Genomic DNA, 13280 nt, shown 5'->3' with positions numbered 1-13280 from the left:
TGTTTTGATCACGTTCTGCTGGAATTATGCGTCTCGCTGTGTGAGTGTTTTCGGTGCGACAGAGTTTCCCTGCGTCGTTTGTCAAGTCAAAATTCACCCGGTGAAATGCGGTAAGTGATTATTTACATCGATTTTGTTTGGGAAATGCTGCACACTTATAAGGAATTCGTTTATTATTCAGTTCGAACCTGGATCGGGTGTCAAGATTGGGTCTGCTTTTTTTTTACTGATAAACGTCAGTTTGATCGTTTGTTTTTAAAACCTACCTCAGGTTGAGGTTTGCACTGATAAAAAGTTCGCTTTCGGACATCATGTGCTCTGAGACTGACATATACGAGCGTCAATTTTGACATAACATTGAGTCACAACAGACGCGAAATTCAGCTCAATCAAACGTACTTCAAGTCGAGTAACAAAATTTTTCAGTCTCGGAGCATTGAATTTTACATGACATGTTTGTTTGTGTCTCATCCTTTATGTCAACAAGGATTCTGTCACGTGTAAAATTGATAATTTCTAAGTGTGTGGTCATAGGCTCTGTAAAGGTATTTCAACAGTGACATAAGTTTAAACAACCGCCTGCCGTGTAATACAATTTTGATCAGTTACTTTGTTTCCCCCCTCATTGCTTTCTACTTTCATGGAATGGAAATTATTACATCGGAAAATCCGCACGTTCGAGTCGAGCAGCTGCTTCTGGCGAACCAGTCGCCTCCTGCAACAGCAGCACCTGGTCGTGCATTCCGGATGGAGAATCATGCAGTTTGGGAGCGGGAGAGTGAGAGAGTCAAGTGAGAGCCGGGCGCACTCTCTTCTTTGGTGCTTTTGCATTTCCCTTTGTAGACCAACAGCAGCGCGCCTAGTGGTGGATAGATGAGCTGTTCGTACGCTCGATGCTGGTATGAGCACGAGGGTGAGAACGTTTCGATGAAGGCATGCATGGAGGCGCGTGGTTCACAATTGTTCAACGGTTCATGTGACGAAACAAATTTCGTGTTTTTATGCAACTGATTGTCTAATTTAACTTGTTTTTAGTAGGGTTAGTGCTCCAGCAATGGAATGTCACAATCAGGCCTGTCATGGAGAAACCTTGAGTTATTATTATTCACAATATTTGCCTAGTAAACGTTAAATGAGCGCAGGAATATCGATCTACATTCACTACTTTTATGAAAGATGAATACCAAAATGCATAATGGGCTTTTTGGACGCGTATTTAGCTTAATATGCGCTCATATATTCAAAATTGCTCTGCAAGCATGAGACATGATCATTATTCGGCCAGGTTCCACCTACACTTTTAAATGCCCTTGATGGCGACAAAATATTGCATCGGGATTAAAAATCGTTTGAATACAAATTCGTCTAAAAATGAAGGATAAAATGCTCATGCGATCCTATAAAGACAAGTACCTACTAGACCTATGCGCCGGTCCATTCATCAGCGGCGTCGGCGGCGTGGAAACCTTTTTTGTCTTGGCGGTGGCAGCGTAGTGGCGTGACGCCGTTGACTTTGATCGGCGGTGGCGTGCATCGCATAAATGGACTAGGTTGGCTTGCTTTGGAACGTTTCGATTTTGTTTGCAAACCTGGTTATTTATTTATTTGTTGTTTCATCTTCGATAAAAAAAATAAAAATCGTACAGACTACTTTACCTAATATTCTTAATCCTATTTTTAAAATTACTTTTGCTAATCACAAAATCGAAATCATCCACGTCACGTCTCGTGTCGTTAAAAGCTCGCAGACAAGCGTCGAATGGATTGTTGAAGCCGTAACCAGTCCGGTGAGCCGGCACAGCGACAAGTTGTGAGCTCCTCAACTGTCGGGGTGGAACGTATAGAGGGACATCCTGTAGTAGTTGAGGACAATCAATGTTGCCACGCAGTAAGTCGAAAATAACTAGTTGCTGAATGTTTGTGCGCCTAGCACGTAAGGTTTCCAAAGCAATCAGCATACAGCGGGCAATGTAGTCAGACAGATTTAGCGGGTCGTTCCATGGAAGGTTGCGCAGAGCGAATCGAATGAAAACCTTCTGAATTCTTTCGACTCTGATGATCAGCGATGCTACGTACCAAAGTACATAACAATGTTTTTTTGTGCAAAAATGTTTGTAAACTGCCTCGTATAGCGTCGAATGAATCCAAGAACCGTAGAAGCTTTAGCCGTGACAAGTGCAACATGTTCGTTGAATCTTAATTTCGAGTCAATAGTAACACCAAGATCACAAATTAAGGTAACACGCTCTAGTGATTCGGATCCAATTGTGTATTGGTGGTTGACAGTGGTGCTCCGACGGGAAAACGATATCACCTTGAATTTTCCTATGTTGACACTCATACCATTTTCTTGGCACCTTAAGAGTAGCCCATTTATGTCATTTTGCAGGGCGAGGCAGTCGAGTACGGTCGCGGAACATTTGCTTAAATGAAGAAATCTGAAGGCACAGATCGTTGACGAAAAGGACATACAGCATTGGACCGAGCACGCTTCCTTGCGGTACTCCCGAAGTAATTGCAAAGGCCTTCGAGCGTGCAGAATTGATCGAAACGAAGGAATGGCGGTCGGTCAAGTAAGAGAGAATCCACTCAACTAACCAAGTAGGGAATCCAATAGCTCTTAATTTTTCGGTAGCGTACACGTGTGGCACTGTGTCAAATGCTTTTGAAAAGTCGATGTAAATGGAGTCCACCTGTCGCCGATCTTCAACCTCTCGAAACAGAGTATTAGTATAGCACAGCAAATTTGTAGTAGTAGAGCGGTGCTGGACAAACCCATGCTGGAACTCCGATATTATAGGATGAACCACATTGTACAGAGCATTGTGCACTAAGGTTTCAAAGACCTTGCGAATGCAACAGAGAATTGATTTTCCACGGTAGTTTTCAGCTCGGTTTCGATTACCCGCTTTATGGATTGGCTGTCTTCCAAACATTGGGAAATGATCTTTCGCTCAGCGAACGGTTGAATATGCAGGAGATCGGAGAAGCGAGTGAGCGTGCGCAATATTTGAGCAGAGATGGGGGAATACCATCTACACCAGGGCCTTTAGAAACATCGAGGTCATTCAAGGCTCTCATAACGTCGTCCGGTGAGAAGCGCAACGTTGGGATATTGAGGTTGTACTCGGTCTAAAACCCTTTTGACGGTCCACCGGGACACTCCCACGGTGATTGAAATGTCTGTTTGCGACATTTGCGCGTGGGACAAATCACGAATACGCTGCCACTTCGTCATGGTGCAACTGTCAAACTAAGTAAATCATTTTCTTTTATACACAGTCTACTACGGTATGAACTATCCAGCATTTTACGAGCGCTTATGGCCGCCACAATCTGACTGGGTTTTTGGTAGGGAACATATGATTTGACGTTTCGGTTGTGTCGTTTGACGTGTAAACGTTAAAATTTAAACGTTTACACGTCTAACGACACAAGCCAAACTTCAAATCTTATGTTCCCTACCAGAAACTCAACCAGATTGTGGCGGCCATAAGCGATCGTAAAATACTGGATAGGTTACGTGCATGCAAAGAAAACCAAGGCATTGTATGCACAGGTGAAACGGGAACCTTATTTGTACGATGGTGCAAACATTATCTCGCATACGGTACTGTGGAATCAGAGGAAACGAGCAAGTGGACAGACTGGCAGCTTTAGGCAGAGAGTATATCCTCACAATAAGAGAAATCCCTGCAGCTGATAAGTTTCATGCAAATAGAAAGAGGTCGTATCTGATCGATTAGTCATATGGAACGACCTAAATTTGAGATTAGTTTACCTATGAATCGCAAAAAGTGCAGGAACTCGCGATGAGTAAATTTTCCTCAGACTGTCATACCCGATATCGCTCTGTAAATATGTTTGTAATTGTTTATCCGACACCGGAGGTCGCCATCTTCTGCATTCTTCTTTTGCTTTATTAAAGAGACTTTCAGCCCTCAGCTGGTCACCATCTTGAATTCGAATATGGCATGAAATATCGATTTTCGACCTCTACCCCTCGTTTCCAGTCTAATAGTATCCATATTCCAGGGTATCTGACACTTGTTCCGAAACCGAAAGTCACTACCTTGGATTCCCGAGGGCCTCTACATATTCTTGCCATACTGAGATTAGGAGTTTACTAAAAAAATGCCACTTCTTTGACCCCGACGTGATTTGAACACGCAACCTTCTGATCTGGAGTCAGACGCGCTACCGTTGCGCCACGGAGTCCTCTGTGTGAATCTACCGAGTAAACTGTTACTTTTCCCATATCCGAATGCTGCCATTTTACATGTGTCGAAATTTTTCACTCTGCTTCTAAATTTTCGTGTGGCCCCATAGCTCAGTTGGTTAGAGCGTCGTGCTAATAACGCGAAGGTCGTGAGTTCGATCCTCTCTGGAGCCAAGATGACTTTTTTACATTCCTCCAATGCACAACTAACAAACAATTTTAGCTGCAGTCTAGCTTATGCAGGCAGAAATTAGCTATGTTGCCTACATAAGCTTATCTGCAGCTAAAATTGTTAGGTATCTACACACTAAGTGATGACCGATCTAATAAAAAAAACATCCAGCGTAAATCCAATATCAACTCAATTCGGATGGTAATTATTGTTTCGTTGAAATTCAAAGTATCCAATAATTACATGCATAGTGAAATGCGAAGCCTCCAGTCCCGCACATTGCACCGACCCAACAAGCGAAGCCGATTAAATATTGGAAATGAAACAAAATTAAAAACATTGTTACAGGAAAGCGCTTCTCATTTTTCCGAGCTTCGATCAAACCAACAAAAAATCATGGGAAAAAAAGAGTGGGTCGCTTGTGCCAAATATTTGCCAGCCTTTCCCGTGTTGTTATGCTACCGTACGAGTCGGTAATAATAACTTTGTCATTTAAATAATTAAACGCTTAACATTTTTTTTTGCTTTACACTTTCGTCACCCCAGCAGTGGCTTCCATTCTGGGTGGGGGTCACTCTTTTTCCGAGTTCTACCTGTCAATGAAGCGCACGTCATCATCATCATCAACATCATCCCCATCGACAGACAGAAAGACCAATAGCGTTTCCATTTGACCATTCCGGGGCCAATGGTAAGCTGATTAAAAATAATTACCGGGTAATTTTTTTTTTCGCTTCGCCGTCTCCCGTTTTATTTTTAAATTCCACTTCCCAGTCCCCTCCTTACCGTTTTATTTGCGGTGTCGAGTACCATCGCCGACCACCGTCCGCAAATTTGTATATATTTTCATAATGGTTACTATAATAATGACAACAATGAATGGCGACAATATCCGGAAATCGGTACACAAACAATGAAATCGGGGATCCTCCTTCCCCTCTTCTCACCATCACACGCCATTGGGCTGGTGCCGCCTGCCCTTTTGATCATCCTTTCACATCAGGTCACATGAGACCCTGATGACAATTTCCTCCCGATAGAGACAGAGAAGGTGACGATTGGAAACCGATTGTGACGTGTTGAATAATTTAAAAGTCAGGTGGAAAAACCTCAAAAGCTCACACACGTTGCATAATTTCACACCACCAATCATCACAGAACAACAACAACAACAACGACAAAGCGATTCCGATCATGACACTATCATGTGTATGAGAGGAGAATCACAATAAGTTTTCAGTCAAATGACATGAGTCAAGAATGCAACAAGGTATAATTTAAAAATTTGGCTCCAGAGAGGATCGAACTCACGACCTTCGCGTTATTAGCACGACGCTCTAACCAACTGAGCTATGGGGCCACTTGTAAGACCCAGATAGATTTTAAAACATTAAACTTGCAAAACTGCTCTACATTCACAATCGGCAAAAGTGGCACTTTACCGACCATCGGCATAGAGGACTCCGTGGCGCAACGGTAGCGCGTCTGACTCCAGATCAGAAGGTTGCGTGTTCAAATCACGTCGGGGTCATGAAAATGTTTCCTTTTTATATTTATTATTCGAATTAGGATGTTGTTCCTTTGATCTTCTGATATGATATATGATATCAGGATTCAACGTATTCTCGTCAATCTAAAGCTACGATTAGTCGAACAGTGGTTCCCAAACTTTTGTCGATTTTGAGACATGCCAAGACCCACCAATACTGAACACAAATGTTGTATAGCCAAAATGTAAACTCAAAACTGCCTTGAAAGTGCCAAAGCAACTGCATGATTGCCGGAAATCCAAAATCAGAGTGGCATTGAAACGGCTTGAATGCCCAATTAGTCCAAAAAAAAGTTATAATAAGCAGTTCCAACCCTAATAAACAAATACCATAAACGAACTAAATCCCGGATGGTTAAACTATCCCAAAAATGGTTTGGACGATCCCCCGAACACGTCGATAAGCTCTCTTTTATAATTATCTTTATTAGGGAAGCAAATTAGCGAAAAAAAATGAAATTTTGACTGGACCTTCTCCGATTTCCATGAAACTTTGCATAATTTTTTGTTATGATTATTTTTTAAATGAAAGCTCATAAAAAATGTAATCTTAAGAAAAGTTTAAACAGGGTAACGACACAATGATGAAATCCAAATTCCTTGATATTACCTGATTTTCCAGCAATGTATGAACAAATTAAAGATACAGTGCCCAGGCATCAAAATTATCCCTTTCCATTATCCCTTTCCAATCTATCATTGGATATTATCCCCCCCCCCCCTATCCATATCCCTGTCCGGATAATTTTAAAGTGGATAAAATCCGAGTTAAAATAATCCGGATAGAAAAAAAAAGTGGATTGGGACGATATCCATTATTTTTCTATCCGGTTAGTATCCGGAGTACTCCAAACAGTTTGTGTTTAGAATAGGGATGTTCAATATCAAGTATGTACCCATCAATATAGGTATTTTTTTTCAATCTGGGGTGTCGTCTAGAGTGCGGAATTATATTCGACGCCATTCTGAAATCCAAGATGGGGGCTTCCGATTTCATAAAAGTCAGAAATACTATCAAATACCCATGAATATGGGTATTTTTGGAATCGGAGTGATGTCTAAAGGCTGTAAATTAGAATCCAATAAGGCATTTTTTGACGTAGGACTACGTCTGTGATTTCTATATGGGGTACACTTTATGAAAACCGAAAATGGAACATGTAACAAAATTATGAAATATTTTGAACGTTAATAACTCAGTTGCCCCTGGACCAATTTCAATAATTTTATCACCATTCAATCAGAAATATTTCTACGCCTTTATGACTTTATCATTTTTCAAAATGTCTCTAATGAAAATTGCACGAATGTGCAAATGTTGCGAAAAACGATTTCAAAGTTGAATTTTATCCGGTCTCACCAAACGGCTTTTATTCAATCACCACGTGGTGAGTGGTGGTGTTCTCCAGTACACAACGAAAGACTGCCTGCAAGCAGCGAGCTGTAGCCCACATGAGCATCCATAGAAGGAGGGAGAAGCCGCAACGCTATTGATCGGAATCAGTAGCTCTTCGTGAGTCGCTGTGGGCCATCTATGTCAAGCGCGTCATACCAAAGAGTATAAACAGAGAGAACCCCGCTTAAATTCCTATTCCTATTTACACAAAAAACAAGCTCCTGCTGCAGTTAACAAATAAGATTTATTATATAAGACCACGTATTTAGTCCTACGTCACCATTGCGTACAACCCCATAGGGCTGTCCGTTGTAGTTTTTCAACTCTCAATTTGTTCCAAATTCAAAATAAGTTACATTTCATTTTAACCTAGGTGCTCCAATTACTACAGTAACTTACCAGTCGTAATTGTTAAGTGTTGTAACAGTGTTCCTGACTTGGCAATTCATTATTTTAAACAGGTTTTCTAAGCCTGCATGTCAGTATAACAATTTACATCTTAAAACTAAAAACTAACATTACATCTTATCTATGTAAGTTTAAAGGGAATTAATCATGGCAATTGAGGATTGCAACGAATTTACCTGAAATTATTAATTATTTTGTTCAACATTCGAAATTCTATTTACCTTGGTTTACTGTACCAGGGAGGCAACTTCAAAATCATTTTCAGAACTTTGTTCTGAATCCTTTGAAGTGATTTTTCTTGGTATTGACGTAGGACTACGTCTTTGCTTTCTATATGGAGGTACACTTTGTGAAAACTGAAAATGGAACATGTAACAAATTATGAAAGATTTTGAACGTTAATAACTCAGCTGCCCCTGAGCCAATTTCAACACTTTTATCACCAATCGATCAGGGCTACAGTTACGCATCGATATCAACTACGCATCGATATTGACTATTTATGTTCAACAAGAAACTATTGAAAAAGTAGTAAATGTCAAGCATTGTCCAAAAGCGTCGAAATAATTAACAAATCCACCAATTACGTACATGCATATGCTGCTTCCCCAGCACAGTCGTCAGAGAGTAGTAAGTAGATGTTTCGTCGATATAGCATTACGGCGAGGTTTCTGCTTACTGAGCAGTGAACAATTTCATCATGGCACCGAAAACCAGTGGAAAGGCCGCTAAGAAGTCTGGAAAGGCGCAGAAAGTCATCGTCAAGGGCGAGAAGAAGAAGAGGAGACAGCGCAGGAAGGAAAGCTATGCCATCTACATCTACAAGGTGTTGAAGCAGGTTCACCCGGACACCGGAGTCTCGTCGAAGGCCATGAGCATCATGAACAACTTCGTCAATGACATCTTCGAACGTATTGCTGCTGGCTCAATACAACAAACACTCGACGATCACCTCCCGCGAAATCCAAACTGCTGTCCGTCTGCTGCTGCCGGGTGAGTTGGCCAAGCACGCTGTCTCTGAAGGAACCAAGGCCGTCACCAAGTACACCAGCTCAAAGAAGATTTGTACCATCCAAACAATCAATCGGCCCTTTTCAGGGCCACAAATCGATTTCCAACGTGAAAGAGGTTTTGATGATTTATTGAACTTTCAAATGTTCGAAAGTTCGCGATAAGAAATCAGTTGATTTGCCTTATGAAAATAATGTTGACAAAAAGAATAAGAAGTTGTATCCATGACACGATCGTACGGTTTTGACGTCTGTGATTTCTATATGGGATTACACTTTGTGAAAACCGAAAATGGAACATGAAATAATTGTGACACGCTTGGCGTGGATGGCGAACAGACCGACCAGATACGCCTCACTGGTGGATTCCTGTAGCACCATTAACGGCCGAGCTCTGGAAGCGCAGATCGGTCTTGAAGTCCTGGGCGATTTCACGGACCAGACACTTGAAAGGCAACTTGCAGTCAGCAGCTCGGTCGATTCCTGGTAACGACGGATCTCACGCAGAGCGACAGTTCCTGGCCGGTAGCGATGAGACTTCTTCACTCCTCCGGTGGCCATCTGTTTGAGAGGAGCCTTTCCTCCGGTGAACTTACGAGCGATCTGCTTGATGCGGCCATTATATGATGTGGATACGTTGCTCGCAATCTGTTGTATCAATATTTTAATTACCCAGCACAATCATGGGCATTGGCTCCAAGCAATATTTCATCAGATTCCAGACGAATCTGTACGATAGTAAATAGAACAGAAAATGAAAATATAAAAATGAGGTAAGGAAAATAATTAAAATATGGTTCAGATTAATACCTGGCTGAATAAAGATACACATTATCATTTATTATATAAGACCACGTAGTCCTACGTCACCATTGCGTACAACCCCATAGGGCTGTCCCTTGTAGTTTTTTAAGACGGATCAAGAGCTGAAGAACGTCTTCTATTATAATTGAATCGAATTAAACCTCGCACTTTGGTACTGAGGCAGCTCTTGATGCAACTATAGCAGTAGTCAGAGATTCAAGAGCATAATTAACATCATTTTTGGATTGCAAAGAAATGTTTGGATCGAAGCTATATTCCATAAATGGTCTCAATCAGTTATATGGGCCTGTTCATAAACTACGTAGACAGTTTTTTTTTTGATTATTGACCCCCCCTCTCCCTGCGTAGACAATTGTCCATACAAAAAAATTAAAATTAAATTCTCAACCCCCCCTAAACTGTCTACGTAGTTTATGGACTGCCCCTATGGTAATTGAAAGTAGAGCTGTTGGGATTAGAAACTATTTCTTGGTAACCAACTGGCTACATGGCTAGTTGACATGAATCAGTTAAGACCAAATCAATAGTTGAGGGATTTCTTGCTGAAGAAAAGCATGTTGGGCCGTTTGGATATTGAATAGTGTAATAACCAGCAAAACAATCATCAAACAGAATATTACCAGCCAAAATTTTCAAAATTTCCGTTAGAATTACGTTGGTTAGTATTTTGATTTCTACCCGTTGCAATAGCAGCATAGGTAGCTCCATTAACTCGCTGAACATTGTTAGCAGCGAGGGGAGTAGGTACAGATGAAACATTTGAAGCAGGGGTGATATTTGTACCTACGGGTACGAATGTAGAATTTGTTCCTCGCTGACCGTACAGCAGAGGAATTTGTACCTGGCTTAGAACGAGATTGTAGGATTGCTTTGCGAGTCTTACATTCCTAAAAATTGGATTTGTGGTTTTCACCACAATTTGAACATTTAAATTTCTTAGCATCTTCCTTCACAGGTCAGTCGTCCTTTGCGTGAGAGGAATCACCACAATTCATGCATTTAGCTGGCATGTAGCAATTTTTAGTTCCCTGGCACTTACGGCACTGGAAATTTCCTCCAGCCTTTCTGACGTGTTCCCACTTAACTCGGACATGGAGCATAAGGCTACACACTTAGAAATTATTACCGTATTCGGTAATTTTTTACCGAACTTTCAACAGCTGAACGTTCGGTGAACGAAATAACTACGGAACGATCGGTAAACAGATTTTTGGATTATTTGTCAAAAATACCGAACAATTCGGTGATTTTCTACAGAACAATTCGGTAGCTAATACCGAACTTCCGTAAAACGAGAACGAAATATTTATTTTTAAATTATACTACTTTTTTCGATTCATTTGTATTAAATTATCATTCTACAATAATAGTTATTTGATAGTTTTTATTGAGAAAATTTTGTCAGGAGTGTTTGGTGCGATATTTGAAACGGATACTGGCTGGATGAAAATAGCGAGCAGGAGATACCCAGCATATGGGGCGATCGTTTTTGCCCTCCAAGAATGGTCTTCTAACAAATAGAACGGGTGACATTGTATTTTGGATGGTAAAAATTTCTTCGGTCTATAAAATAGTAATTGTTAAATGAATTGTTTGTTGCAAAATACTTCTGTTTATAATACTGTACCTGGTTCCATTCATCAGCACTTTAAGTTGGTTTATCCTCGAAGCACGGTTCACTTATAAATAAAGTTTCTTCACGGTTTGACAGTTTGTACAAACCGAAGTTCGGTAATTTGATTTATGTTTGACGGTTTGTTCGTTTTTTTTTACCGAACTCGGCGATTATCTCATTTTACAGTTCATACTGTAATTTTTTTACAGAGTACGTCATTTAAAAATTCAGACCACCATTATTTCGGTAAAACTTTACCGAATATTGGTATTTTTTTTATGATTTACCGAAAAATCTGTAATATTTTTCGTTTACCGATTATTTTCGGTAAAAAAATACCAAACAAGCAAAACGTAGCTGAGTGTGTAGCTTTTTCTAAGGCCTTAAGGTTGTTTAGTTCACTAGACTTGGAGTGAACTAAATAAAAATCATTAGAAATCCCGTTGCGCGAATCGCCAGGACGGGATTTCATTTTCATTTTGATTGCTTGGAGTGGCACAACTCCAAGTAATTTTGCCAGTTCATCTTTGATCTGATCCAGGGATTCACCACTGGGCAGTCCTTTCATGACAACCTTGAACACACGTTCAGTTTTGGTGTCGTAAGTAAAAAAAATTGTGCAGCTTCTGAGTAAGATACTTGAGAAGACATTTAACGTCCAAGGTTTCAGCCAATACACGGCATTCACCCCGACGTCCAAATTGTAGTGAAAACTTAACTTTCACGAAGTTCAAAAGGTCCATGCGAAGAGCATGGAAATCTGAAGTGGTTATCACAATAGGGGAAATCTTTTCCTTCTTGGCATTAAGCCGGGAACGTTTACTAGAATTTTTTCCTGGATGATGGATCATTCTCATCATCCGTGAGCAAATCAAATGATTACTCAAATAAATTTCATCAGAAGAGGGATCAAGAGTTTGCCCCTTTCTTTTGCGTTTAGGCGCCATGGCGGCAGTAAATTATTATGCAAATCGACTTCCAAGCAGATTAATATAAGAATCTGAAGGATCGAAGAGGAATTTTCCAAATCGATAGGGTAGGGTCCAAGAGTTGAACAAGGTAGAAATGTTACAGGTTGAGCACTGAAAAGTGCTGTTTAAATTTGTTGTAGCTTTAGGTAGTAGTAACACTTCCTTCAGCAAAAAGCAAATAGATCCGCACGGCAAGAGAGCACGATGCGGACTGAAAATATTATTAATTTTACGGTATACATATTCATCACTTACGTTAAACGTAGAATCCAACCACTTGGTTTCGTTTTCGAAAAAAAACGCGAAGAACTGCTGAATTTCTTCCGATGATAATTAAAAACTCATGATCCATTTTCGAACATAGCTCAAAATGTCTGCTTTCTTTGCACCAATTCTATTACAAAGAATCTTCAGCAAGGAATCTTTGATGTTTCCACATTTAATGTACACCGTAGATAGATATCGATTCATTAACATCATAACTGGTTGATGATTTCACAGTATGTGTGTGTGTGTGTGTGTGTGTGTGTGTGTGTGTGTGTGTGTGTGTGTGTGTGTGTGTGTGTGTGTGTGTGTGTGTGTGTGTGTGTGTGTGTGTGTGTGTGTGTGTGTGTGTGTGTGTGTGTGTGTGTGTGTGTGTGTGTGTGTGTGTGTGTGTGTGTGTGTGTGTGTGTGTGTGTACAATCTAACCCCTACTGTCCGGCAGTGTTATTATGGAAGAAAACTGCTTTTTATTACTCTTAAATTAAAGCAGGTTTAGTCCGGGAGTTAGAAGGTGTTAGCTCTATTGCAGCTCCAGTGACCCATTTCAGAATGCCTGGTAATTCACGACCACTCCGAGGTCACTTTTACTTACAATAAGCCCGCATGTTCACTCTACCTTTATCAAATGGATAATGGTATCATAAACACACTTCCAGATTCAAAAATATTATTTCCAAATCTGACACGTATATAGTTTTGAAATTTGTTCAACTGTATTAAATCGATTTGAATGGACATTTCTTACCAATTTTGTTTCGAATACCTCTTGATTCATCTGCTGGCAGCACTTACTGGCCCTTACCGGCGACCAACCCTTACTCAAATGCTTCAACTTCCCGGATGGCGGCCCG

The 13280-nt window shown here is 40.6% G+C and overlaps 1 protein-coding gene and 4 non-coding genes across 5 annotated transcripts; 3 read left to right on the top strand and 2 right to left on the bottom strand.

Moving 5' to 3' along the window:
- Positions 1 to 4146: 4146 nt before the first annotated feature.
- On the bottom strand, positions 4147 to 4218 carry TRNAW-CCA (transfer RNA tryptophan (anticodon CCA)). The gene has a single exon. It is a non-coding gene; the product is annotated as a tRNA-Trp (tRNA).
- Positions 4219 to 4319: 101 nt separating this feature from the next.
- Positions 4320 to 4393, top strand: TRNAI-AAU (transfer RNA isoleucine (anticodon AAU)). The gene has a single exon. It is a non-coding gene; the product is annotated as a tRNA-Ile (tRNA).
- A 1284-nt stretch (positions 4394 to 5677) lies between these two features.
- TRNAI-AAU (transfer RNA isoleucine (anticodon AAU)) lies at positions 5678 to 5751 on the bottom strand. Its single transcript has one exon. It is a non-coding gene; the product is annotated as a tRNA-Ile (tRNA).
- Positions 5752 to 5850: 99 nt separating this feature from the next.
- On the top strand, positions 5851 to 5922 carry TRNAW-CCA (transfer RNA tryptophan (anticodon CCA)). The gene has a single exon. It is a non-coding gene; the product is annotated as a tRNA-Trp (tRNA).
- A 2522-nt stretch (positions 5923 to 8444) lies between these two features.
- On the top strand, positions 8445 to 8741 carry LOC135699172 (histone H2B-like). The gene has a single exon (XM_065219398.1). The coding sequence runs from the start codon at positions 8445 to 8447 to the stop codon at positions 8739 to 8741; it is 297 nt and encodes a 98-aa protein (XP_065075470.1).
- The last annotated feature ends 4539 nt before the right edge of the window (positions 8742 to 13280 follow it).

This window comes from Ochlerotatus camptorhynchus, unplaced genomic scaffold (genome assembly GCF_037179485.1).
Source record: "Ochlerotatus camptorhynchus isolate MF236.1 unplaced genomic scaffold, CSIRO-AGI_Acam_v1.1 ptg000103l, whole genome shotgun sequence".
In the NCBI taxonomy this organism is placed as follows: domain Eukaryota; kingdom Metazoa; phylum Arthropoda; class Insecta; order Diptera; family Culicidae; genus Ochlerotatus; species Ochlerotatus camptorhynchus.
Note: the sequence above shows the minus strand (reverse complement) of the source record. Positions and strands in the feature narration are given on the sequence as shown.